We start from the raw sequence: 25,717 nt of genomic DNA on the forward strand, positions 1-25,717 counted from the left end.
TTAAAACATCCCCTGGTTAAACATTATGCACTCTTACGGCAGTACCAAATTTCATTTTATGTTTCCCCCCCCCAGTATGTTAAATTCAGCAGTAATTGTGTATTAAAATGTGCAGAAGTGTGTTCTCTGTACAGGATGTTTAACTTATTTTCACTTAGAAAATCAACAAAACGTCCTTTAATCAAACATTTGCATATAACTGTATATTTTTAGGAAAATTGGTTTAATATTGAAAATATGGATTCCAAATTTTTGAATGGTGGTCTCAGTAGTGTAGCACACAGAGGCATTTTGTGTCTAACATGCTTGTATCTCTCTGTAGAAGTACATGCAGGAGGCACGTAGTCTGGGGAAGAATCTGAGACAGCCCAAGCTGTCGGACCTCTCGCCAGCTGTCATTGCACAGACCAACTGGAAGTTTGTGGAGGGATTACTGAAGGAGTGCAGAATGAAGGTCTGGTACTTTTTCTCCTTCTCTTGCATGTGTGCACACAGTACAAGCGAAAACACAAGGTTCAGTACTTTCATTGGTGCTTATTGAGAACACAGGGAACTGCACAATGGTCTGGTTAGCATTATTCACTGTTTCAGCAAGTGCTCTTTCCACTCAGTGAAGTTGAAGATTTCCACTATAGCGTAATGTTCTACATGGTATGGTAATGTTGTATGTGCAGACTAAGCGGATGTTGGTGGAGAAAATGGGTCGGGAGGCTGTGGAACTGGGCCACGGGGAGGCTAATATCACTGGACTGGAGGAGAACACACTCATAGCCAGCCTGTGCGACCTGTTGGAGAGAATATGGAGCCACGGCCTACAGGTCAAACAGGTAAATGCTGCTGTACTCACAAATCAAATAGACAAGCACACAGTTTCCATTTAACAGCTTTAAAAAGACTCATATTATGGAAAACTTTTTAAAATGTTTTTAAATAAAGTTTAAAGTAATATGAAGACATTGCTGAAGTTTCAAAATGTGTCATTTACTTTCAAATCCAAACGTATATGAAAACTAAGATACAAAAACAGACGTCCCAAGAACCAACTCATTTACATATATCCACCTAAACAGCCTGTAACAGTTTAGCTCTGCTCATTAACATTGAAGTTCTAAGCAGTGTTTCAGCTCCAAGTGCTTTTGAATGAGGAGCAGTACAGGGCAGCCAATTTGAATAGAGCTTGTTCATCATATAACAGTCTTAAGGGTACAGTATCAAAATCAGCCTGATTAATTCTGAGCTAAAGAAAGGTGGGGAAATGGCCATGTCAGAATGAGTTTTGACCATTTTTGGTTCATAAAACTGCATAAATATCAAGTGGACCTCAAGGGATAAAAAATCCAAGAGAAATGCAGGATATGGGCCTTTTAACACTCCGCGTCCAGATCAATAAAGCAGAAAATCCGGTGATTTTACATTCACAGTGCATGACAAGACACTCACATGTATTTTATGTGTATTTTTTTATATTTTCTACATTACACATACATTGAAGCAGATCTGATATATTGTCACATGCCTGCATTTGTGTATAGGGAAAATCTGCATTGTGGTCCCACTTAATGCACTACCAGGCCAGAGAGGAGAAAACAGAGCAACAGGCTGAGTCTCCAGGTACTGTCATTCACACATACACAGTCCCACACATTATGATTTTGTGTGTTCATACTTGAACATACTTGAATCACTGTTGCTATCTGGATTTCCACTACTGCAGTGTCTAACGGTCAAGAGAGAAGGAAGTCCGAGTCGTCCATCGGCCTGCCAGCACTGCGCGTATCAGTAGTACAGGACATGAGGTGGGTGATTCACTGCTACTGTGTGTTAAATGGAAGCTTAACTGTTAATGTGAACAATCAGATATAAATACACTGAACTTAGAGGGGGGTCGTATGATGATAAACTTTGTTATAGTGATGAGCTTTTTCTTTTCAATGCTTTCCTGAGCATGTTGTGCATAGCATCAGTATTTAAAAAAACCCTGACCAACTATTTAATTTAGTTCAGTACATTGTGGGAGATGTTGAATAAATGTCATTGTACCCAGAGTTTTTTTTTGGGTGCCTCAGATTTTCTAAAGCTCCTCTTAAACAGGCTGAACAGCATTAGATGCTTCTAGAAAGACGTTCACAGTGCTGTAGCTTATTCCTAAAAGAGGAGATTAAAAATGTAACTAGATTTACATGAGACTATTCCATAAGAGAAGGATATATCTGAAGCTCGGTACATGCTTGCTCATGTTAACTTAAAGGTAGTCAGTCAGGCCAAACTATACTGCTTTTTCCCAGTTTAAACTAGGAAGACAAAGCTTAATAATTAACTCACTGTCTATCAGATATGGCTGAAATGTGAGCAGGTTGTTTTATTTTTAATCTTTTAGCATCAGCAAAATAAGGTTTAACCCACTTCTCCCACACTCTGAGTGTTTCAGTCCTGTCTTTCATCCCCCCCCTCTCACACAGGCACATCCAGAACATGGGGGAGATAAAGACAGATGTGGGCAGAGCGAGAGCCTGGATCCGTCTCTCTCTGGAGAAGAAGCTGCTTTCTCAACACCTCAAACAGCTGCTGTCCAACCAGGCCTTAACCAAGTATGAGACACATATGTAAAAGTTCAAACACCCCAGCTCAAATGACAGGTTTTGTTGTTTTTCTAAGTGAAAATAAATTAGCACGTCCTCTACAGAGAACACACATACATTTTTTCTGCAAATTTTAGTTTGCTGAGTTTAACATATTGGAAAAATAAAACAAAGATAAAATGTCATTTGACCAGGGGTGCCCAAACTTTTCCATGCTGTACATCCACACTGACATTGCCGAATTGCATGTTGCACTTCCTTATCAAAACCTTGTAACTCCATATTTTAGAGCTGTCAAATGATTAAAATAATTACTTGCAATTAATTTTATTATTTTATATTAAACACATTTCTCTTATTTGGGTCTAAAGACAGATTTTTGATATGAGTTGATGATATGCGTGGACAAAATCAGCATCATCAGAATGTATTTATTGCCTTCAATAATTCAAAAAGATTATTTTCATCTATTGAATGCAGAATTCACGTGAACTGAAACTCGCATGATTTCAACAGAATAAATACAGTTTCCAGTTTTTATCACTGACATTGAGGGAGAGCAGCAGTGGCTGCATGTTACATCTAACGAGTGTATATATGATACAGTATATATCGTGTGTATATATAGTCAATGGTTCCAACTCCTCTGTGATTGTAGCCTCTCGTTCTTGTTTATACAACTTGTGGATACAGTGGAGGCTCCCTTGCTTTTGTTAGTTTGCTGCTTGTTGATTTATCTATGGGTCTCCTGCAAGCACTGTTTGCAAGCATAGTCTGCTGAAGGTGCCCAAGGTATTTTACCATACTTTAAACACAACTTTTAAAATGACTTTTAAACAAGAAGTCTACAATCACAGATAATATCGGAGCTACATGAAGCACACAAGCAGCTGGACAGCTTCAACTTGCACCATTATGAGTTGAAGCATCAAATTAGAAAAATACATGTTACCTTTGACAGCCCTAAGCCCTAAACACCAGCTTCCCTTTACATTGTATATGAACACTTCATGATGAATGGACCAGTAGAAATGGTTCATAATGATAAATATCTTAAATTAGCATTCTGAGGTTTAGTTATGATAACAACAATGTGTGTGATAAGTGTTTAACACGTCTGCAGGAAATTGTATAAGCGCTATGCCTTCCTACGATGTGAGGAGGAGAAGGAGCAGTTTCTCTTTCATCTGCTGAGCCTGAACGCTGTGGACTATTTCTGCTTTACCAGTGTCTTCACCACCATCAGTGAGTACTCAACAATCACATACACGCATCGGCTTTTCATGAGTACTGCTGCAGTGCTTTTCAAATGAGATGTTGATTCTGCTTATGCAAGAGTTTTTGTTTCGTTTTTTGAAAAGCAATTAAAGCGACTGTTTCTAGCCTGAACTCGTCGTTATACTTATCCTTAAATCTGTCCGGTGTCCTCACGTTCTCCCTCCGCATTCTTTCCCTGCTCTCGTCTCCTCCCTTCACGTCTGCTGTCCTTATATTCCTCTCAGACTTCTAAGAGCATAAAAATCCTATTTATTATGACTGTGAAAGATCTGAGACAAAGCTGTAGGAAGCAGCTGTTAAAATTGACTGTGCACCTCTGAGATTATATGCTTGAGATGATAAAGCTCATCGCCAAAGCAGCCACGTTGTGTTGGCACTTTTGAAAACATGCAGCTTGCAGTCTGCCTCTCGGTTGAGGAGGGTTTTATTATTTCATTTAGAAGTGATAGAGTTTCTGTCATGAACAGAAATATTTGTCAGTCTTGTTGAATTTGTGAAGGTTATCCTCTCTGTGTACTGCTTTCTTTAATCAGTGTGCTATCCACAAAACATTTCACTCTCACAGCACTCCTCTCTAAAGCTGTTCTGTTTTGCTCCTTCAGTGATTCCTTACCGGGCTGTCATCATCCCCATTAAGAAGCTGAGCAATGCCATGACGACGTCAAACCCGTGGGTGTGCGTGTCGGGTGAATTAGGCGACTCTGGCATCATGCAGATTCCGAAGAACGTTCTGGAGATGACGTTTGATGTGAGTGTTCTGACATCACGCTGCTCCTGTGCTGTTTTCATGGTAACAGCTACTGACTGGGAAGCAGCTGCAGAATCTCTGTTACAGGCTTTAGAACAAGCTGAATCAGAGCGTTTCTCCTCTCGTGTTAGTCATACAGCTTTTATAGCCTGCTTTTCCGTAATCTGTGTGCATTTTCAGTTTCTCTTTAGACGTGTTTGTAATGTGGAACAATAGAATTGGTTGGGTGAACCTGCATCACTAAAATATTAAATATAAGTCTATTTGATATAAATTGTGAAAGTGATCAATGTGGAAAGTGCTGAATCCAAAACAGAAGACATTTTATTAGTAGAAAGAGATCGGACAGCACAGTTTTCTGAGCATTTATTAGTCTTAGAAATCATGTGCTGAAACGCATTTGCTGTATCAGAGTACTCTCCATCTCTTTTAACTAGATATTTTATAAGGATTATTACTAAGGCCCTAAATTGTCTTTGTATTATTGATATATTATTAATGCAGTTTAATTAATTGACATATATACAGAATTTAATTATCTAAATCAAATTCATTTAATTTAATGGTATAATTACTAATTTCAGGCCTATCTTGACACTGTTTTGCTCTGCTGTGTTGCTGTTTGAAACCTCATTGTAGTCACGTGTGTGTATGGAGTGTATAAATACACTTGTGATGGTGCTCATAGTTCTGCTGCTGTCTTTATTTTTGGAGCTGGTGATAGATTTCTGGAGTGATAATTAATTCACAGTGTGATAATTAGTGCTGGAACATTTTTCAGACAACAGTGTGTTATATCACAGGTACATGTCAACAACTGTGCGAGACCTACATTTTCCAGAGGCTTTAATTTTAATCAACTAAATATTTCAACACACAGTACTGTGGTAAAGTCAGAGACCACCGAATGTCCAGTTAAAACTGCCATTAAGTACAAGTTATTTATTTTTCAGGAGATGTTTCTGAGGAGATTAGATATGATTATCATAAGAAAAAACAGGAGTTCAAAATGGGTTAAAAGTTATAGAGAAAATGGGACTCCTGACAACCATGCAAGAGCTGGTAGAGCACAAATACCATCAACATCAGGTCAAGTCTTCTTGAAGCGTTCATCTTCGAGAGAGAGGAGAAATCGAGCTCTGCTCTTCTTTCAGATCTGTGTGAGAAGTACAACTCAACACTGAGTTGGAAAGGATGTGTAGCTATCCAGAAGCTGTTACTGAGAAAAGAAAATGGATAAATGGATATTTCTCAGAATAATGGATTGACCACCCCAGAGTCCAGACCTCAACATCACTGAATGTTTTTGGATTACTTGTTTTGTGAGAAGCAGACTGAACTTTGGAGATGTGGAGAAATGCTGATGCTGATGCTGAAAATTGATCTCACCTGATGGTCATTTTGACAGGAAATTAAATCTGATTTTTAAACAGTACTGTGTGTAAAGATACGTGGTTTATAACTGACAAGGAAAAGAACAAAGTCAAAGGGTTACCAGTCTAATTACAACTTAGTAAGCTTTTAATGGGCGCATTTGCAGAGCATATAAGTCAGGGGTGTCCAGTCTTATCTGTAAAGGGCCTGTGTGGCTGCAGGTTTTCATCCTGGACAAGCAGGAGCACAACTGATTCTGCTTGTTTAATCATTTGGTCTCAGCTTTCAACAACTGATTAAATGTGCTCCTGTTTTGTTGGAATGAAAACCAGTGGCAATGCCAGCCTTTTGAAGGTAAGGTTGGACACCCCTGATCTAACTGAAAATGCAGACTACTGAATATCAAAACATCAAGTGTTTTTCCATGCTGCTCTGACATGGAATGACTCACATGTGTTAGCTGGTTTCTACAGTGATGTAGTGTGTGTGTAAGTGTGTGCTGCTGCTGGTGAAGGCCTTACTGTAGAATCAGAGAAGAGTCTGTGGTGACCCCACGTCTCAGTGGGATGCTGAAGTGAGGAGAGCCAATCACTGCCATTTCTCATGCTGTCAATCATTCATCATGTCCTAACTCATCATGTCTCCTTTCCCAGTCTGCCTTTAGGCCTCACACGCACATCTCCGCCCTTTTCAAGGTTAGGAGAACCATGTCTCCCCATTTCCTCTTTTCTCTCTCCATCCATCCACGCATTCCTCTCATTTCCTCACTTGTTCTTCTTAACTGGCACCTTGTGGATACGTATGCAGACTTTAGTCATTTAACAGTGGCTTGTTTGTCATTTTCATGCAGCAGCTTTTTAGCTTGTAAATATTTCTGTAAAATGACATTTGCTTTGTAAAAAGCTTGTGCTCTTCTGCAGCAGGCTGTATTTCTATGTATGAAGGCTGTTTTTATCATTTCCGTGAGATGAAAATGGCATTCAAGACCTTTATTGTTTTAAAATCTTAGTGTGGCTCTACTCTCTCAGGACATGGTTTGTGTTAGCAGAGCAGAATGAGTAGCTTTGCGTGCTGTAGGATTCTCTTGCAGGTGGCCTCAGTTTGAACATGACTTTAAATGTTGGCAAATGTTGCCACTTGGGCTTATAGGAACACTCCAGGGATTTTCAGCTTATTCGCTATATGCAAAATCTGTATCCATCAGACATGAAAATATCAGTTTCCTTGTGCTTAGTAGAACTGAAAACCCGTCAAAACATTTATAATAGCAGTCATTGTGCAGGTGCTTCAGCCATGGTAATTGACTATGTGCTACAGATGCAGCAGATAGATATTAGGCTGAAAACGCTGGAGTGTTCCTTTTAAAGGCAGTGTTTGCCATGTCTGTCCCCTTTTCTTACTAACACCCTCACTCAAACACTTACACAGCCACTTTCAGACACCTTCTTAGCATTGCTGACATTGTATAGTCTGTACATGCTCTCATACTCTGTGTGTATATGTGCATGCACCCTACAGTGCCAGAACCTGGGGAAGCTGACCACCGTGCAGTTGGGTCATGATAACGCTGGGCTCTTGGCCAAGTGGCTGGTGGACTGCGTGATGGTCCGCAACGAGATTACAGGACATACATACAAGTGAGCGAAGCCTGATATTCCTCTCCCTCACCTCTGTCATTACCTGTAGCTCCCTCTGCTGTCTATATAAAGCACACTCTTTCTCTTTTTTTAGGTTCCCTGAACTCATTTTTGATCTGTTGCATTTCCCAGGTTCCCCTGCGGTCGATGGCTCGGTAAGGGTGTGGATGATGGCAGTCTGGAGCGAATTCTGATCGGCGAATTAGTGGCTCCGTGCAGCGATGAGGAGGTAGTGCGAGGAAGCAAGACCCCGCCTCCTCAGCGCTCACCCTCACAGCTTCGGCGAATCAGTATATCCTCCATCACAGGACGAGGCAACAGTATGTTTGAACATTGAGGCTGATCAATGAAGATACTGTATTATGCAGTTTACATACTGATGTTTTAAAGCTCCATGGAACCTAGATTCATGTTTTCTCTCTACACTGAAAAAGTGTTGTTTTGAATTTACTGAATTTATGTTGGTTCCACATAATATATACTACATCAACACAATTACTGTTGTTTGTTTAACTTGCTTTTGCCAAGAGTTCTGTTGATGTATAATACTCATGTGGAACTGATGTACACATTTGAATTGAGTATATTCAAAGCAACACTTTTTCAGTGTAATTTGGTTAGTCGTGGTCTTGTGGGCACGTATTGTGCATGTACAAATATGCCCTATGAATAACTTCTCAATGTGTGATAAATTGTCAATGTATTCCACCACACTTTCTGCCCTTTCAGTGTAAATCAGGCAGTCCAAATCTTGGTTAAAGCTCATGGGCCTGTCCCAACCATAGTGCATCCCCCCTCAGTCTCTCTCTTAGAGTCTGAGCAGAGTAGTAGTAGCTAATTGGGTAGTGAAAAGCTAATTGAGCTTGCAGATGAACTCTTCTATTTGTCTGCGTGTCTGGTTGCCATTTTTTCCAACCAGTTATGCCACATTGCATGTATGTACATTCCCTTAATACGTAGTGGCCATTTCACTCATGTGATGTGATCAGTGAATTCAGCTTGTTTTTGAGCGGTGTTTTAATCATATTTCTGTGTTTGTTGGATGTTTATATAACACTCAAGTTTAGTATCATACAAGCTTTAAGCATTTTACACCACGTTCCCTGGGGCTTTAAAGAATGTTTTTGTGTTGTACTAATGTAATTATAATTTTAATTATCATTGTAATTACAATGACTGACAGTTTCTCTTATGATGTCTCTCTAGAACCAACAACAGATCAGATACAGGAAGCCATCAGTGAGGCAGTGAACAACATCATCAAACATTTTCACAAACCAGAGAAAGAGGTGTGTGTATGTGTGTACGCTCAGATATTTTGCCACTTTGTGTGTTTTTTTACCGTCTCTGATTCCTCTTTCTCTTCTCTTCCTGTCAGAGAGGGAGTCTGACTGTTCTGCTGTGTGGAGAGGGTGGGTTGGTAGGCGCACTGGAGCAGTTCTTCTACCATGGCTTCCGCACAGCACGTCTTTTCCAGAAAAACATATTTGTGTGGGACTTCCTAGGTGAGCTTGTGTAGTAGAACCTCTAGTAAATGTAATGTAAGCCAGCGTGTCATCTGTAGGAATCAGAAAATGTCGGAATGTGATTAGAGGAACATTTGTCTTTCGTTCTGTTCTTTAGGCACAAAACAAAGTCTTGTGCTGGAAGCTTCTTACATACATGTCTGTGTCCCAGCCAAAGCTTTTGCGTTAATGTAATTTTCCACTAGCTCTCAACTCTGGAAGCTGGTGCTTACAAAGTAGATCATGTTAGGGTAATGATGCAGGGCTGCACAAAGGACTTCCATGAAAAATTTATCAATTTTCCACCTTTCAGTATTAAGTTCATGAGCCATAGAGCCCTCTTGTGGAAGCAGTAGTATACTGCATCTTTTCATCAGCTCAACCACCTGTTTAACTGTGCATGCTCATGCATGTTCATGTGATACAGGTTGCCGTTTTTATTTAGAGGAGAAAAAGTGGACACTGTTGAATTGTTTAACATTACACTGATATAATGGAGATCTGCTGCATTTTGAAGTACTTTTATCTAAAAAAAAAATGAGTGTATATTTAACTCTGTTTGTATGTGTATCTTGACCAGAGAGAGCAGTGGTATATATGGAGAGTGCTGATCAGATGGGGCATCTGCAGGAAACAGCTGAGCCTCTTGGCCTGACTTGCGATTCTCTCTGTCGTTATGCCAATGCCATCAACAACACATCACGTAACATCGGCAAGGATGGCAAGTCCCAGCTGCTAATTTGCCTTGGGGCGAGGTAAGGGCGTCCACAGGATTGCATTATGTGTGCATGTGCATTATAAAGCTGTACCTCAACTGTAGTTTGTGCACAATTCTAGCAATAGTTGGTTTGTTTTTATCATGGAAAGAAACAAATTCTGGCTTTTTTTTTAAATATGAGAATGATATAGCATGTATACACTGTTAATCTTCAAAATGTACCATTCACCCCTCAGTCCATACAATCTATACATGCAAACTAAGCTAATTTTAAATTAATCATGGTTGTAATGAGACGATTAAATGTTATACTGCTTCCAGAAGACAATGTGTCATTGAAGCATTTCAAAGGATCCAGACATTTAAAATGACTGCATAAAGTTTACTTTTTCCAACATCTCAGTCCAAACTTTAGCCAAGGCTGGAAAACCGGCAATGTAAAAATGAATTAGGACTTTTTTTGTTTTATTTTTGGTACTTAAAAGTAGACAAACATTACAAAGGTGGTGGAAATAATACACAAGAAGACATATATATCAATATGGGCCCATTAACTCATACCTACCCTCTCCTTCTGTCTGTTCAGAGATCGACTGCTGTCTAACTGGATCCCTCTGCTGGTGGAGTGCCCCGTCATCACGCGGATGTATGAGGAGACGGCCCTCCTGCGCGACCGGGTCGCCGTTAGCTCTCTTATTAACGTCCTGCAGTCGCTCCATGACTTCCCCATCACTCTGGAGACCTCGCTTACCAAGGGTGTGGACCTGTAGCCCCTCTAGAAACAGTTTCAGACCCAGCCACCCCAAACCCTCAGCATCCCTGGTCTCTCCTGCCACTGCTGCCACTCTCAGGGCCAGCGCGGCTCTGGGAGCAATTCTCAAGCTCGAGACTAAAGCGCTCCAGACTTATTCAGCTCTCTCCCAAACCCCACTGCAGTGAGATTCACACAGAGGTAGATGTTAAGGGTGTTTGGATTCCTGGCGAAAGCTGTGTTCATTTGATGCAAAGGGACCTGTGGATTTGGTTCTGAATTTTGCTGGTATGGTTTGCCAGGTGTTTGACAGCAGAGAGTTCTCTTCTCCTGTGTTCATCCTTCAGACTTCCAGCCACCTTTAGATTGCTCCATATCAAATTCACATGAACCCACAAAAAAAGGAATTTGCTTCAAAGTATTAAAGATTAGCTTTGTTATTGTTATTTGATGCATACCTTTAGCATTGACAGGCTTCTTGTGTCTCTGTATTCCTTCCTACAACGGGAGGCTGGAGCTAAATCACATTGCACAACTGTTAAAGGACAATTAAGAGTATTCGGGTTAGATGTTGCCCACAAGTCTATATTTGTTTTGTCACTCTTGACTGGCGATTGATCTGCAAGGAAAGCATCTGCTTCAATGGACTGTTATAAAGTGGTCATCTACAAAAGGTTTGGCTCAGCTGCATCGATTAAGCTGAACCTGCGGTGGTTTAAAGGAAATGACATTCCAGCGACACCAAGCGAAAATACTGTGGTTGAGTCTCAGTATGCGTTCTGTCATTTCGTGTGAGTGTGTGAATGTGTGAGTGTGCATATATGTATTTTGCCAATCAGTATTAACTTGGTTTGTGTTGAAGTAAATCAACATAAAGCTTGAATTTTGTATTTCGGAGAAAACACTGGAAATAGATCAGCAATAATGCGCCCGGCCATCTCCCACTCTCTTAAGGACAGAAGTATTTATCCATGTAAACAGCCAGCTTTCTATCTCTTACCATTTCCTCCCCACATAGAACTTGTCACAGTTTTTAAAGCCCCATTTCAGGATGTTTTGGAATTTATTTGGTCCAGTCAGGTTGCTTTTACCTTTTGAGCACTTTGGCAAGAGGCAACAGAATCTCTGATCTCTGACCTCCCAAAATATAAACATGTACATACATCTCAAATTATCCTCATCCTGATTGAGGCTTTAAGGCCACGAAAACGTAGATTTCGCAGAAATATAAAGTTTAAATACTGGAAATCTTTCAATTGGTGGACATTAATAAGTATCATGGACAGAAAACAATAGTTACAGGGGTCAGTGAGTTTGTTATGGTTAGTTCTAAATAAATCATTGGTTAATATCTGAAGTTGATGATGACTGATCTCTTTTAATTTGAAGTCTTGACTTGTTCACCCGTGTTTAAGTACGTGAGAGGGTGCATGAATGAACTCGAGCACGCTTTCATTTTTTAACGTCTTGCATCATTTCTATGTATTTTTTTTTTTTAACAATGCTATTTGCGACACTGGTTGATTTGCAGGATGTGCGGAACTGGATCATTTCAATGTGATACTGTATCAGTTATTTATTTCGTATCATATCTGCTAATTAGTCTTGGTTCAAACTGTGTGTATTATCAGTATATGTTTGCCTGTGTAAGACTGAACTGAATCCAAATCTCCCCCCCCCCGCCAAAGTTAAACTTTTCTTTGCCTGTTGCATTGTAGAGAAGAGGTAAAACACTGGATCATTCCCTTTTGTCTTCAGTGCTTATTGCATGCTACATGTTTTAGAGCTCGGAGCTGCAGCTTTAGCTGTAGATTAGTGAGTCCAGCCTCAAGCCCCAGTCCTCTTCTGTCCTCATTTAGACCCGTTCCAGGGTCTCGGCCTAGCTCTCTCTTTTACCTTCTGAGTACTTAGGCAGTTCTATCCTTTTCCTCTCCTCTCGATCGCATTGTGAACTTTCCTTACTGGAAATTTGAAATGAGTGGATTCTTCCATCTGTCAGTAATGGGTAAATGGTCACTGTAATGTTCATGATATTTATGAAACATCTCATTAAAATCGCTCCCTATGTTCAAGTTTTTGTCCTCTTTGAACGTGTTTCTCCTTTTTTAAATGAAGCATTGTAGATTCTGTTTAACATTTTGAGCAGAGAGCTCAGATTTGGTGCTACGCAAAGATTCTAAGAGTCAGAGACATGTTCATATTGTCATATTTGTGTGTGAACCAGGGTTATAGTTTTGAAAATGTCATTATTTGTATTTTTATTTAGCTATTCATTTTAGCTTTTTCAAGTTCTTTTGGTTGTTTGTTCATTTTATAAGTGCATTCATAATTTTTTATTTAATTTTTTATTTTCTAGAAAGTAATCATTTTAGTTTAACTGTTCAGTTGACATTATCATTTTGATTAGTTCTTTTGTTTTTTTTTCACTGCTAGTTTGCATTTTGTAATAATTTAAACTAAAATAACCCGGGTGCTCATGTATGTTCCTCATTTTAGCAACTTAATATACATTTTTTTTTCCTTTTTTTGTTTTTTGTGAGCTGACAGTATTCTGACACACAACGTCAAGAGTTTCTGATTGGGATTCTTTTTGTGTAAGGCAGGGTGGGCAAGTTGCTAGTGCAATAATCAGTATTTCATGACTCAAACTCTACTCACTTATTATAAATAACATTTACAAAGTTGTTTACAAAGGTAATTTTGAGAAAATGTGATGTCTAAATCGTGTTCATTGCTTCACAAAATGTTACAAGTAACATCTGTATAAATTCTGAAGCTTTACTTTAGAACAATCCCTTTCTTTTATAGCATAAACCCAATTTCAAAAAAGTTCGGACAGTAGGTGGAATGTAAATAAAACTGAAAGCAGGGATTTGTAAACAATTTTTTTATAGGCATTTAATTGAAAACAGCACAAAAGAGAGATTTCATATTTTACCATATCAGCTTTATTGATTTTTGTTAATGTGTGCTAACTCCAAATTTCCTGCAACACATTCCAAAACAAGTTGAGATAGCAGCTGAGACTGATAAATGTGTGGGATTATCAAAAACTGTTTTGGAACCTTTAATAGGCAAACAGGTGAATAGGTAATAGGTGATGCTGCCATGATTGGGTATAAAAGGAGCTTTTACGAAAGGCTCAGACACCATTGTGAAAAACTGTCAGTAAATAGTCCAACAGTTTAAGAACACACATATACATACACACATACATACATACATACATACATACATACATACATACATACACACACACACATCATCTAAACTGCTTATGGCAAGGCCAAAAACAAATACTGAATGCCCTTCATGACCTTCAATCCCTCAGATGGCACTGCATTAAATGAATATAACCACATGGGCTCAGAAATACTTAGAAAAACCCTGGTGAGTAAATACAGTTCGTCGCTGCACATACAAATGCAGGTTAAGACTCCACTACACAGAGCAAAAGCCATATATCAACAACATTCAGAAACACCACCAACTTCTCTGGGCTAAAGCTCATCTGAAACAGACTTAAGCAAAGTGGAAATGTGTGCTGTGATCCGTCCATCTGTCCGAGCTGTTTTTTGGAAATAAAGGAGGTCATTTTCTCCAAGCCAAAAAAGAAAATCCCCACCATCCCCAGTGTTACCAACTCAAAGTTCAAAAGCCAGCTTTTTTCATGGTATGCAGTGGTATTTGTGGGTTACTTGCACCTATGTGAGAGCACCATTAATGCTGAGGGGTACATATGCATTTTGGAGTAAGATATGCGGCCATCTAGATGACCCTGATCTTTTTCAGGGACATCCCTGCTTGTTTCAGCAAGACAATGCCGCACCACATTCTGCAGATGTCTGAATGAACTGTTGAGCAGCTGAAGTGTTATGTCAAGCAAAAATGGGGAAAAAATACACTTTCACAACCACAACAACTAGTGTCCTCAATTCACAAACAATTACTGAACGTTGTTACAATGAATGGTGAGGTAACACGGGGTAAACATGTCTTGTCCATTGAACATGACTTTTTTGGAATATGTTCAGACATCAAATTTAGATTAAGCACATATATGTACATTAGCTGAAATATTAAATATCTTGTCTTTGTATTGTTTTCAATTGAATACAGGTCAAAAAGGTTTTGTAAATACTTGCTGTCTTTTTTAATTTACATTTTTTCTACCCTTGCAACTTTGTTGGAAATGGGTTTGTAGTCCACCGCATATAGTTAATGCCCAGACGTAACTGCAGACACAACTTACAGAAAATATAGCGTTTGTGTATTTATTTTTTAGATAAAACTAAAGTATTATTCATCATTTATGAAAATAGTGGTACTATTATACAAATTCCAGACGAACAATTCAGACCGGACAGTTCTCCCCTTTGAGAGATTGTCAAATGTCTTGTACTGAGTTCAGATGTGCTTCCAGTGGCCCTCTTTAATGAAAGACCTGTTTTGGCAACAAGGCGTGTGCTGTCTGGATAGTTTGTGTATGTTTATATAAATGCATATGCAAACCTTTATAAATGTATGTTTAAAGTATGCAGTGCAGTTGGTTTGAATTGGGTCTGGGTCAAACATAATGAGAGGAGTTAGAAGAAGGAGAAGAAAATCAAAACTCAGCCAATTTCAAACAAACAAACCTACATTCGCCACATGAATTGCTTATGAACTCTGTCTTTAAACACAAGTCTACCCACGAAGAAAGCACTGACTTTGGTGTGGCACTGACTAAGCACTGTTTCACAGAAAGGCACCACAATTAAGCTATGTTTGTAAATGTTTGCATAAACATTATTTCCAAATGCATGTTACAACACTGTAACAACAGTGTAACAGTCTGCAACTAAAGAGCAGGTGAATTTAATAAACTGGCTTGAGTGAATTTCCAAAAAATAAAAAAAGAGAAATCCATTTGAATGAGTAATAATCTTGCAAAAAGTTGACATGTGCACACTGTCCATAAGCCAACAAATTTTAATTCTGGGAACTAAGATGACCTTTTTTTGAAGTATTCCAATCTTAAAATCTGATAATACAACTTTATTACAGTGAAATGCCTTATACCCATTAGGAATGTAGCTATACAATCAGCCCCATGACTCAATCTGATCAATAATACTGGGTTCACAATGCAGTGTTCTCACAATGTTTTAAAAAAATCTGAGTTAAGAGGAATGATGGTTATAATCATGTTGTTGCACAACTTACTAACAATGCTGAAGTGGATTTACTGGGTTCTGACAGCAAACTTTGGTGTTTAGACAATGCAGTTACGTTACAATACAGATGGCATAATTACATAATGCCTATGGTTCAGACCCACAACACAGCTAATCAACATGGGATTAACATGCTAACATGTAAATCAAGCTAGTACAAATATAATCTGTGCCCTTGGAAGAATAACTTTTCTTTAGAGTTAATTACAATGACTTTTTAATATATTTAACATGAAAACCGTAGTGCTACTTTACAGCCAAAAACATGGGGTTGACTATGACTATTAGACACTTACTTACTTATGTATTTATATATATTTATTTGTTGTTGTTTTTTTTCAGGAGAGGGGGACAAACTTTTTTCTCAAGAACTTTCTGATGACAAAGCAGTGATTCTGTTTCTAAGGCTCTAACTCAGTTATTTTGCTAGAACAGCCATAGGTTAAGATGTTTTGGCACATACTCTAGCTGAGTAGAGCGGTGTACAGCGTTAAGACATCCAGTAGTTGATATTTAACACTGGGGGTGTTTAAGCCCATCGTGCCACTTTTAAAACACTGTTATAAAATTAAACTGTGATAATAAATGCACATCTCTTACAGTCACCCTGAGAGCCATGCTTCAGAAATAACACTACTGGAGGATTAGAAACTGATGAACTGAGTAAAATCTCCCCGGATAACTAAACTGATGTAACCTAAACCAAAACAAAAACACAGAATCAGACCCGTCAGCTTTATGAGTCTCTTGTCCTGAGTTAGATAACTGCCAATGCGGGCTGAGATAACAACACTGAGTGCTTATGTAATTCCGCACCGCTCGGGTTTCCACCTAAAATTCAGCTCGTTTGAGTTTTTGCACTGAACCGCGCAGCCGGGTTTAAAATGTCCTTCCGTATAAACACAGTGGAGCAGCTGCAGCTCTGCTGAGAGTTCGGTATCTGTTCTTGTTCCTCCAGCCTGCCTGTCTGAGAGAGGAGCTGCTGCTCCTGCTGGCCTTTCGCTCCAACATCTGCGCAGCTGCTGCCGGAGTAACGGCCGGACGGCGGCTCCGCCCACCCGCAACGCAACGCACGGATTTGAAACGCTGCGTTTCCAGGCAACGGGACCCGCCCTCGTTTCCCGCGTAATTTTCTCTTCCATATATGGACAATAAGAACGTGAACGCGGCGCGACGTCGCGGCGTATGCAAATGAGGTTGATTGAAGAAATTCAGAAAATGGAGGCCGGGGCGGCGCGCATGCGCAGAGGCTTTACTACGGGCAGACAGAGTGAGACGGTGAGGACGGAGAGCGGCGTGCGCGGGCAGTGGCGCATTGTTTTATGACTAACGTGTGGAGCGAGTTCAGTTCTCCGGTTTTCCCGCTTGATTCGCTTCTGTCGCCGTGTGTCCCCGGTAGCCGAGGTAAGAGTAACACTTTCTCTGCAGTAACTGCGCTGTTTTGGCCTGCTGACGACTGTCAGCGCATCTATGGAGTGACAGAGAGGAGAGGGAGAGAGAGCGAGAGAGGAGAAGAGGGGGAGAGGCCCCCTAAGTAAGTTTAGTGTGACAATGCCAGACCCAGCCGGACTGGACCGGACCGCTTCTGTCAGAATGGTTCGGTCCAGTGAGAGAGGGGAAAGAAGAGCACTTCTGGCGCTTGTTTAAAGTGTGCAGTGAGCTGCTTGCAGTGTTTAGTTTGCTCGGTTGTGTGCGCGTTGGGCACGTGCGCTGCTCGCCATGCCAGTTTAAGGCGCGCGCGGCTCTTGCTCACGGTGTTGCTTGTGTTTGATACCAGATGAGATCTTCTGAGCTCGGGTTTAGCCTGCTGGTGTACTTTTTGGGACACATTAGACTGTAAACGTGGGCTACAGGCGTGTTTCTCGAGAGCTACTCCGTCCCTTTAAATGCACCGTCGGCGTTTTCATCGCGGTGCTCAACTAGCTACGTGCGTTCACCGTGGACACGAACTCGCCCCACAGACAGACAGACAGCCGAACCAGACCCACACTCAACGGTTTCTGCACGCTGTGGGCAATAAAACTGCATTCTGGACAAACTTACCTTGTTTTTGTCCGGTTTGGACTGTAATGTTGCTTTGGTGCTGTGTGTGTGTGTGTGTGTGTGTGTGTGGTCTCACACACCTACGCCTCTGTTGGTGGGTGTGCTTCAAAACAAACCTGCGTTTTGAGCGCTGGCCGGCCTACATTTATAATTCACTAAAGCGAGTCACCTGGACCTGAACAATAATAACAGCAATAACAGATCGACTACAGATCGGCTGCGTGATCGATAAAGCTCCTCTAATTGACGAAGCTGAACTTGGGTTTCTAATCGCTAGTTTCTAGTTCGGATTTTCCCGTTCCACCTTAAATAGTACTGCAGAACGTAGCTGCTGCACCATTTAATGAGGCGTCAGAATGTCGCTGCTGTACAGTTTAAGGTGGAGCGGGTCAATTTGAGTCAGAAGCTGGCAGATAGGAAGTCAAGTTCAGCCTCATTTTTTTATTGTGAACTTATTTTGAGTTTGACGGGTCTCTTACGGTTCACAGACACACATTTACGGTTCTGTAAGTTTTGTTTTTATGAAACTAACGTTGGCTTTGACCGAAGAGCAGCGTCCCGAGTTCACGGCCGCATTAGCATTTCGCGCCTACACCGCTGAGCTGGAGCCGCGCTGACGGGGCGGAGAGAGAGGGAGAGGGAGAGAGAGCGGCTGTCTGAAGACAAAGAGCAGAGCAACGTTAGTGGAGCCGCACTGCTCGCTCACTCACTCAGCGGCCACACAGCTGCACCTCCAGCACTCGGTCCGCGCGGCTCTCTCAGACCCGCTCCCTGAGGAGCTGCTGCCGTTGCTGCTGAGCAGATAGAGAGGAGGGAGAGAGGAGCTGCTGAGTCTGAGTCGGGCGACGAGAACAGCGCACACGCGCATGTCTGTACGTTTGTGTGCGCGCGCCATGCTTCCGCGTCGAACGACGCGGCTCGCTAGTCGCTCTCGTCGTCCACGCTGTCTGTTTCGGAGCGGTCTGCGCTCGCAGCTGCCCGGACGGCAGGCTGGAGCAGCCCGGGCGAATACGCCGAGCTGTTCGGGTGCTCCGTGGCGGTTTATCTGCGGCCACACACTCACAGTAGTCGGTGCTCCACTTCTCTCTGTGTGTCTCCTCCCCTCAGAGAAGCGTGGCCATGTTTGAACTCCGTCAGAGGGGCTTACTCAGGCGGCGGAGGAGACCGAGCGGAGCCTGCGCGAGCCCCCGGGAGAAACTGCACTCTGACTTTATATAACACTCTTATAGAAATGTTATTACAGCGCACGTGACTTTTGTTTCTCCATTAATAGTTTGGACTCTGAGCTTTAATAAAGTGCAGTAACGACCCACTTTAAGCGCACGATGTTTGGCATCTGAATCCTGAACAGATGTCGTCCTTCCTCTCTCTGCTTATGTAAGTCGAGCTTTAGCCGCAGTGAGTCCAGCTCTGCGCTCAGCCTGACTACAGACTGGCACTGCCTCTGCCCACTGCTACTGTCTAGGTCATCTCTCTCTCTCTCTCTCTCTATCTCTCTATCTCTATGGGAGCCCAGAAAGTCACTAATATCCACTTTGTCCCACATAAACTTATAGAAATGAACTGAATCTGTGGAGCACTGAAAGAGTTGAACTGCAAAACATATTCTGGCGGTGTAGAAAGTGATGACCACTACGAATAGCCAATGTAAAGTCCAGTGTTCAATCATACATCTTCTTTTGGAAGAAATGTTACTTCAGTATGTTTTAACATGTACATTTCACATATAGTTTGAGAAAAGTCTTAGACAAGCCCAAACATTTACTGTATAAAATATCTAAATATTACTGTATTCTGTCATTAATATCTACTGTATTAATTTGTCTTACTATTTATTGTTGCTGTGGCATAATATTCTTATATAACTAGTGTAACACACCCTGTGACTTAAGAATAGATGACTTGGCTTACCAGCAGAAAATGTGATATATAATATATGTGGAAATCACAAAGACCATGTGGCAAAAGTCTTTATTGTAATATGATCCTGACCTCAATGCTCATGCACAAAGAATATGTGTAAAGATGAGTTGTGCACAAAGTGCGAGGTTAGATTTGGATACATTTTCTCCATGAACAGAATGTCTAAGTTGGGTTATGAACAACATATTCAACAAGATTTTGTCATTTAAAGTGCTTGAAATACAGTATTGAAGTAACATTTGGTTTGACATGCAGAGCAGTTTAGTTCAGAAAGTTGCTCCACTATTGTTTCCACTGTTTCTGTAACACTGCCAAGACAAGCACACCTAGAGCGTCCATCAGATCAAAGAACTAGTTAAGACTGAGACATTCCTCTCTTAATCCTTTATGAAAACCTGTTGAACACATCACATGTAAACTGTTAGGCCTAAAAGCCAAATGGCTGAGTCAGCTAAATGAGGAGAAAGATCTAACTGATTTATTACATTGATTTTATTTGAATTGGTTGCACACCAGGTTTGCAGTGATGAACTTGTAGTGATTTATTGTCACAGCGTCTACAGTTCCACTATTACTTATCCCACCCTTATGCTTTAGATGTTTGGCTTTCATAAGCCGAAGATGTACCGCAGTCTGGACGGCTGCTGTATCTGCAGGGCAAAGTCTTCCAGCTCGCGCTTCACGGACAGCAAACGCTACGAGAGAGACTTCCAGAGCTGCTTCGGGTGAGCTGGTGATCCATGAGGACCACCTTCATATGGGTTGTTACATTATATCAGTCGACTGTGGGCTGAGTACTGAAATATGCTAGATGCATTTAATTTGCCGACAAATTTTATGTGGCTTTGGTAATGGGCGCCAATTATGAGCGAAAGCGAGGGATGACTGTTTGGGGGATGATAATAAAATGTACTTGAACTATCTTTAAACATTATTAAAAAAATTAGTCAGCTATAATAATTTGCACGTCTGTCTTTAATGATTATAAGTGTATAATAAGAACAGCGATGCATTTATTGTTTAGAGCATTGTGTAAATGTCCTGTTGCAAATAAGACATTATTTCAACGTCATCAAACGCTCGAGAAAATAAAACATTTTGACATTGTCAAAATCTCAAGAAAATATGTCATTATTTCAATGGAGTCTATAAAAATGTCAAGAAACCGTGCCATAATTTCAACATAATCAGTCAAAGGTTCAAGAAAATAAGCAGTTATTTTGATATAATCAGACAAAATCTTAAGAAAATATGACATTATTTCAAAACACTTAGTAAAAATATTGAGAAAGTAACCAATTTTCACATAATGGGCCAAAATTTAGTAAACATTGTGGTCTGATGTTCCTGCAGACTTGGCGAAACACGTTCTGGTGAAATTTGCAATGCTTGTGTGCTACTGGTGAAACGCTGGAAGAAGCTTCCTGTTGGATCCAAAAAGAACTGGAATCATGTAAGCACCAAGACGGGAGCCACTCATCATTACTGTCTTATTATAAATATGATTGACCCGCAGCATTTGGGCGTTAAATTCAAAAAGCACACTGTATAACTGAACTTGTCATATCTGGTCTGATCTAATGCTAACGTGCTACAGGTGGTTGACGCACGAGGTGGACCCAGTCTAAAGATGACGGTGAAGTCTAAAAAGTGAAGTCTCTCTCCAGGAGGATCAGGCCAAATCAAATCTGCCGAGTGCAGAACGAACTGAAAAGGAACAGTGAGTAGACATCACTTATGTCTATTAATCAGTTGGTAGACAGATGTGTGTTCCGTTTACAATTAACTTAATACATGACAATTATTTATAAGTTTTAAAATGTTTATTCTGGATAACATGTTCATGTGTTTTGGAAAATTGCTACATTTGATTTTGCAAAACTGCTGGTGTGATGTTCAGACCGTAAATGAATGCTCTCTCTGTCAAGACTCTGACGCTCATAGCACCACCTCCAGCGCCAGCCCGGCCCAATCTCCCAGCTACAGTAACCAATCAGACGAGGGCTCTGACTCTGAGCTCACTCCTGGCTCCTCTCGATCCCCAGTCTTTTCCTTCCTAGACCTGACCTACTGGAAAAGGTATTTTATTCAGTGATATTTTGGGTATGTAGCGATGTGCCAAAATGAAAATTTGTGGATGAAAAATAGAAATCAAGTGCTGAATTGATTTTTTATTTTTTTTTGTTCCTCATAACATTCATTCTAGTGGGTTTAATAAATTATAGTAGTTACCAAATAATGAAAAGGAACTGTCGGAAGTGTCGAATTTCATTTACTGGGTGTTCATCTATATAAAAATCAAATAAGGGTCTAAATACTAAAATTAACACGGTTATTAGTCAATTTGATAGTGTCTGAATTTGACCTGTTCCTTTAAGTCCTTTTGTTCCAGGCAAAGTTAAGTGGATGCTACCCAAAATATCCTTCCAGTGCCACATCATTTCACTGCATGTTATTGCTGAAATTCATGTCTGTAAAAGCAACGAAATGAAGAACAATCAGTTAAACATGTTGGATGTTAACAGGCTCTATTTGACCATTTTACACTTTATATTCTCGTAAACTGGACTGTGTTCTGCGCCCCTTAGAAGATTAAGAGCAGATAGCTTATAGGCTAATGGGCTGCTTCATCAGTAATTAGAAAAAAGGCTTAGAATTCTAACCTTTACAGAGAGAATCACAGTAAAACTGCAAACAGAATAAAGAATATTTTACTCGTATTCCTGTTACGAACTTCATATGTCTGTGTTGTAAGCTAATACAATACTGCTAGCTTGGCACTAACAATGCTGCAAATTTCCATATGTTTGCTAATCAGATGACAAAAGGCTACTTATAAAGCGAATTGCAGGTTTTCTGCGTGAAACATTCACAGCTGTCTTTGACATTAGCAGTTTTTGCCCCAACATGGCACTCCAAAGACTCAAACACGTACATCATAGACATTTGCATGATGAAATAAGCTCTGTTCTGCAGTTCCAGAGTAGGAGAATACTGTCGGGAAAAGATTTTCATCACTACATATAGTAGCCTTCTCTCCCTGTTTAAGACCCTGGCAACTTTATGATTTATGGGTATTAAAATAATACGTCACATCATGCTGCACTGTACATAGGGCACGCCTCGCTGTCCACTGACATTTCTAATGATGTTTTGTGCCACTCAGGTATTTGCTGCTGGAGTGCATCCTTAAGATTAATAAGTGAATAACGGTCTAGAGTTTAAGGGTTCGTTTTAGAAACTATATGGTAATGAAAAAACTATTGAAAATTTAGTCCTTTAAATAGGATGTTACTCTGATATACTGAGGGCAAAAAACAATTGCAGGTTATTGTTTACAGGTTTGAATGCGTCAGTTATATATAACCTTAAAAATGCAAGCAGTATGACTTTTTCAGTTAAAATGTTCAGCAAAAATTCCAAAGCATCGCTATTTTGTTCTTGGCCGTCTATTGTTCTAATCGTTGAAGCCAGCTGTCAGATGTCAGTCATGTGACTTCCATTGGTTATGCAACATAAACTGTGAGCCAGACAGTTTGAAGAACTGACTACAATAATCAATACTGTAATAAGTTCCTCAAACTGTTTGACTTCACTTCCACTCTTTTAGCCTCTGGCTATACTGAATAATGGAAGTATAGGGTCTAATCTGGTGTGAAGGGCAGTTGGCTTACAGTGCTATGTGTTGACTGTCTTTAGGCAGCGAGTGTGCTGCGGCATCATCTACAAAGGTCGCTTCGGAGAAGTGCTGATTGACCCTCATCTCTACAAGCCCTGCTGTCAGAAGAAACAGGATCGGGAGCAGGAGGAGGAGGAGGAGGAGCAGGAGGAAGAGGAGGTGGATCTAGTGAAAGAGGAAGGACCGGCTGATCAGAGCCTGCTGGCCTCTCCGCTCCCCCAGCCACTCTCTCCCGCTCTGCCGGTCAAAAGGGAGGTCGAGGAGGAGGAGTGGTAAGGACCCTTTCACGGAGAACTGATTCGGCATTCTAAGGAAGCCTTTGAGGGTTTGGGGGCTGACGTCGTCCTCCGGCACTCTTAAAGAACTCCTCTCAGATTGCCTTCAATTCAAGAGCAGCTGGAACCTTGTCTGAGTTTTTGTTTTAGTTTATTTTGGTGATGTGGGTGGGGTGGGGTGGAATTCTGTTGATGTGAGTCTGCTGATAGTGTGTTTTATTATATATATATATATATATATATATATATATATATATATATATATATATAATTTATATATTTTAATGGTCTCTTTATTGTTCAAGGCTTCTTTAATTGTGTTTTTATAGCCCACAACCCTTAACAGATGGATAAACTATCTGTTTTCTTATTCTTTCTTCACTATTCCATTTGAAAATATGTTTGTTCTATTTCCTGTTCAGTATGCTGGATCTACATACAGTGTGAAGATATAGTGAGGGGAATAAGTGCTCAGCCAGAGAAAAGCTTTTTAAGAAGTTTTAACTTACAGGATTGAGCCATAGTGTAATGAAACCTCACTTCTCTCACTCTCTCTCTCTCTCTCTCTCTCTCTCTCTATATCTATATATATATATATATATATATATAGATCTTCCTCCCTTTTAATTGTATATGTATTTACGTATTTCTCTCTTACTCCCTTGATCTCTGTTCTCACTCTATCTGTGTCTCAGGCTTTATTGTTTTTTTTTTCTGGACTTGGATCTCAGGCTTGAGCACTGATTACAGCAAAAGTTCTCTCTCTTCCATTCTGACCTCAGACATTGTAGGCCAGTCAGCAAAACTGATCCCAAGTCAGTGTTTTACCGCACATGCCCTCACTCAGCATTACGATGCTGCTGAGGCAAGCTAAGCAAGACCAACCAAAAAAGAAAAAAGATGAAATAATAAATAAAAACTTTGCATGGTTTTTACAACCACACTCATGTACTAATGTAAATATATGAAGAGCTGTAAATCTTCAGCAATATCCATGTCATGCATGAAAGCAAAGCAAGCCATTGTCCTAAAGAGAATCTGCATGAGTATTGCATGGCCTTCTACAGAGTTCTGGATTATTTTTTATTTGCTTTATCTGATCTTTTGGGCAGGTTTTGATACAGCTCTAATAAATACATATATATATACACATATATATATTTTTGTAGAAAAATAAATGAAAATTACAAAAATTATTTCGCTGCAATGTGCTGTTCTAAGATATCAAATTTTTTAAATTGTGGTCACAAATTATGATTTTGAATTAGATACAAAATTGTGTTTTATTTATTAATTTCACTGATACACTCATTCTCACAAACAGTACCTCCTGTCTTTTTTCTGCATATGTAAATACTGTACTGAAAATGTTTAACAATTTTTTAATGTTTTGTAAGGATTGAAAATATTTTGGGGTCATTTTTGTGTGTAAGTAGATACTTGTTCATTTTGCCTCTTGGTTGGTTTCTTGAGGGACGTTGTTCTTTTTTTTTCATTCTATATCCAATAATACTGGAAGGTCCAGTCCCCATAATGGCTTTTCCTCTTTTTTTTTACTGTAAGATTATTTGTGGAATGTTATTCTTTAAGCTTTGCCCAGGTTTCTCCTCTCTGTAGATCTGTAACCCTGTTAGATCTAGTTAGCCCTGGTGAAATTATCAGTGTTTTTCATTCTTGACCTGCATGTATTTTCTTTGCATTCCAACAGATGGCACTATAGAGGCTTCCCTCTTAATAATCCTTCAGTATGTTTCAGCGTTGATTTTTAGACCATTTTCAGTAATAACTCATTTATTCTTGCTTACAAAATGTATGAATGTTTGTAACTGCTATTTTGTTGTTTTATTTATTTTTTTAAGCAAAACACCTTGGAGCAGTTTTCTTGCCATGGATTGTGTCTAATCTTGGACTAAATTGGAAACTAATGGGAAATCACTGTTAGACATTCTTTTTAGTCTACACTTAGGCTTAATGTGGGTCAGGAAACAAAA

General features: G+C 40.1%; 2 protein-coding genes across 12 annotated transcripts in view; both read left to right on the forward strand.

The window, feature by feature from the left end:
• Positions 1–11,680, forward strand: part of dennd5b (DENN/MADD domain containing 5B) — a 51,637-nt gene extending 39,957 nt beyond the window's left edge. For 6 of the 11 annotated variants that reach the window (XM_036576673.1, XM_036576664.1, XM_036576665.1 and 3 more), the window contains 14 exons: positions 323–454; positions 675–827; positions 1,533–1,611; positions 1,715–1,796; positions 2,460–2,588; positions 3,703–3,824; positions 4,460–4,605; positions 6,633–6,674; positions 7,498–7,616; positions 7,749–7,936; positions 8,823–8,905; positions 8,995–9,121; positions 9,702–9,876; positions 10,426–11,680. In XM_036576673.1, coding sequence (XP_036432566.1) covers positions 323–454; positions 675–827; positions 1,533–1,611; positions 1,715–1,796; positions 2,460–2,588; positions 3,703–3,824; positions 4,460–4,605; positions 6,633–6,674; positions 7,498–7,616; positions 7,749–7,936; positions 8,823–8,905; positions 8,995–9,121; positions 9,702–9,876; positions 10,426–10,609 — 1,761 coding nt within the window. In that variant the 3' untranslated portion in view covers positions 10,610–11,680. The remainder of the gene's footprint in view (positions 1–322; positions 455–674; positions 828–1,532; positions 1,612–1,714; positions 1,797–2,459; positions 2,589–3,702; positions 3,825–4,459; positions 4,606–6,632; positions 6,675–7,497; positions 7,617–7,748; positions 7,937–8,822; positions 8,906–8,994; positions 9,122–9,701; positions 9,877–10,425) is intronic. The other 5 variants (XM_036576667.1, XM_036576674.1, XM_036576669.1 and 2 more) reach the window with 1 other exon arrangement.
• Positions 11,681–17,035: 5,355 nt separating this feature from the next.
• On the forward strand, positions 17,036–23,934 carry sinhcaf (SIN3-HDAC complex associated factor). The gene is given in 7 exon segments (XM_036575495.1): positions 17,036–17,210; positions 20,370–20,497; positions 21,126–21,225; positions 21,370–21,421; positions 21,424–21,492; positions 21,701–21,851; positions 23,472–23,934. Coding segments are annotated over 6 exon segments (756 nt in total). The 5' UTR covers positions 17,036–17,210; the 3' UTR covers positions 23,728–23,934.
• Positions 23,935–25,717: the final 1,783 nt, after the last annotated feature.

This window comes from Colossoma macropomum, unplaced genomic scaffold (genome assembly GCF_904425465.1).
Source record: "Colossoma macropomum unplaced genomic scaffold, Colossoma_macropomum, whole genome shotgun sequence".
Taxonomy (NCBI): Eukaryota; Metazoa; Chordata; class Actinopteri; order Characiformes; family Serrasalmidae; genus Colossoma; species Colossoma macropomum.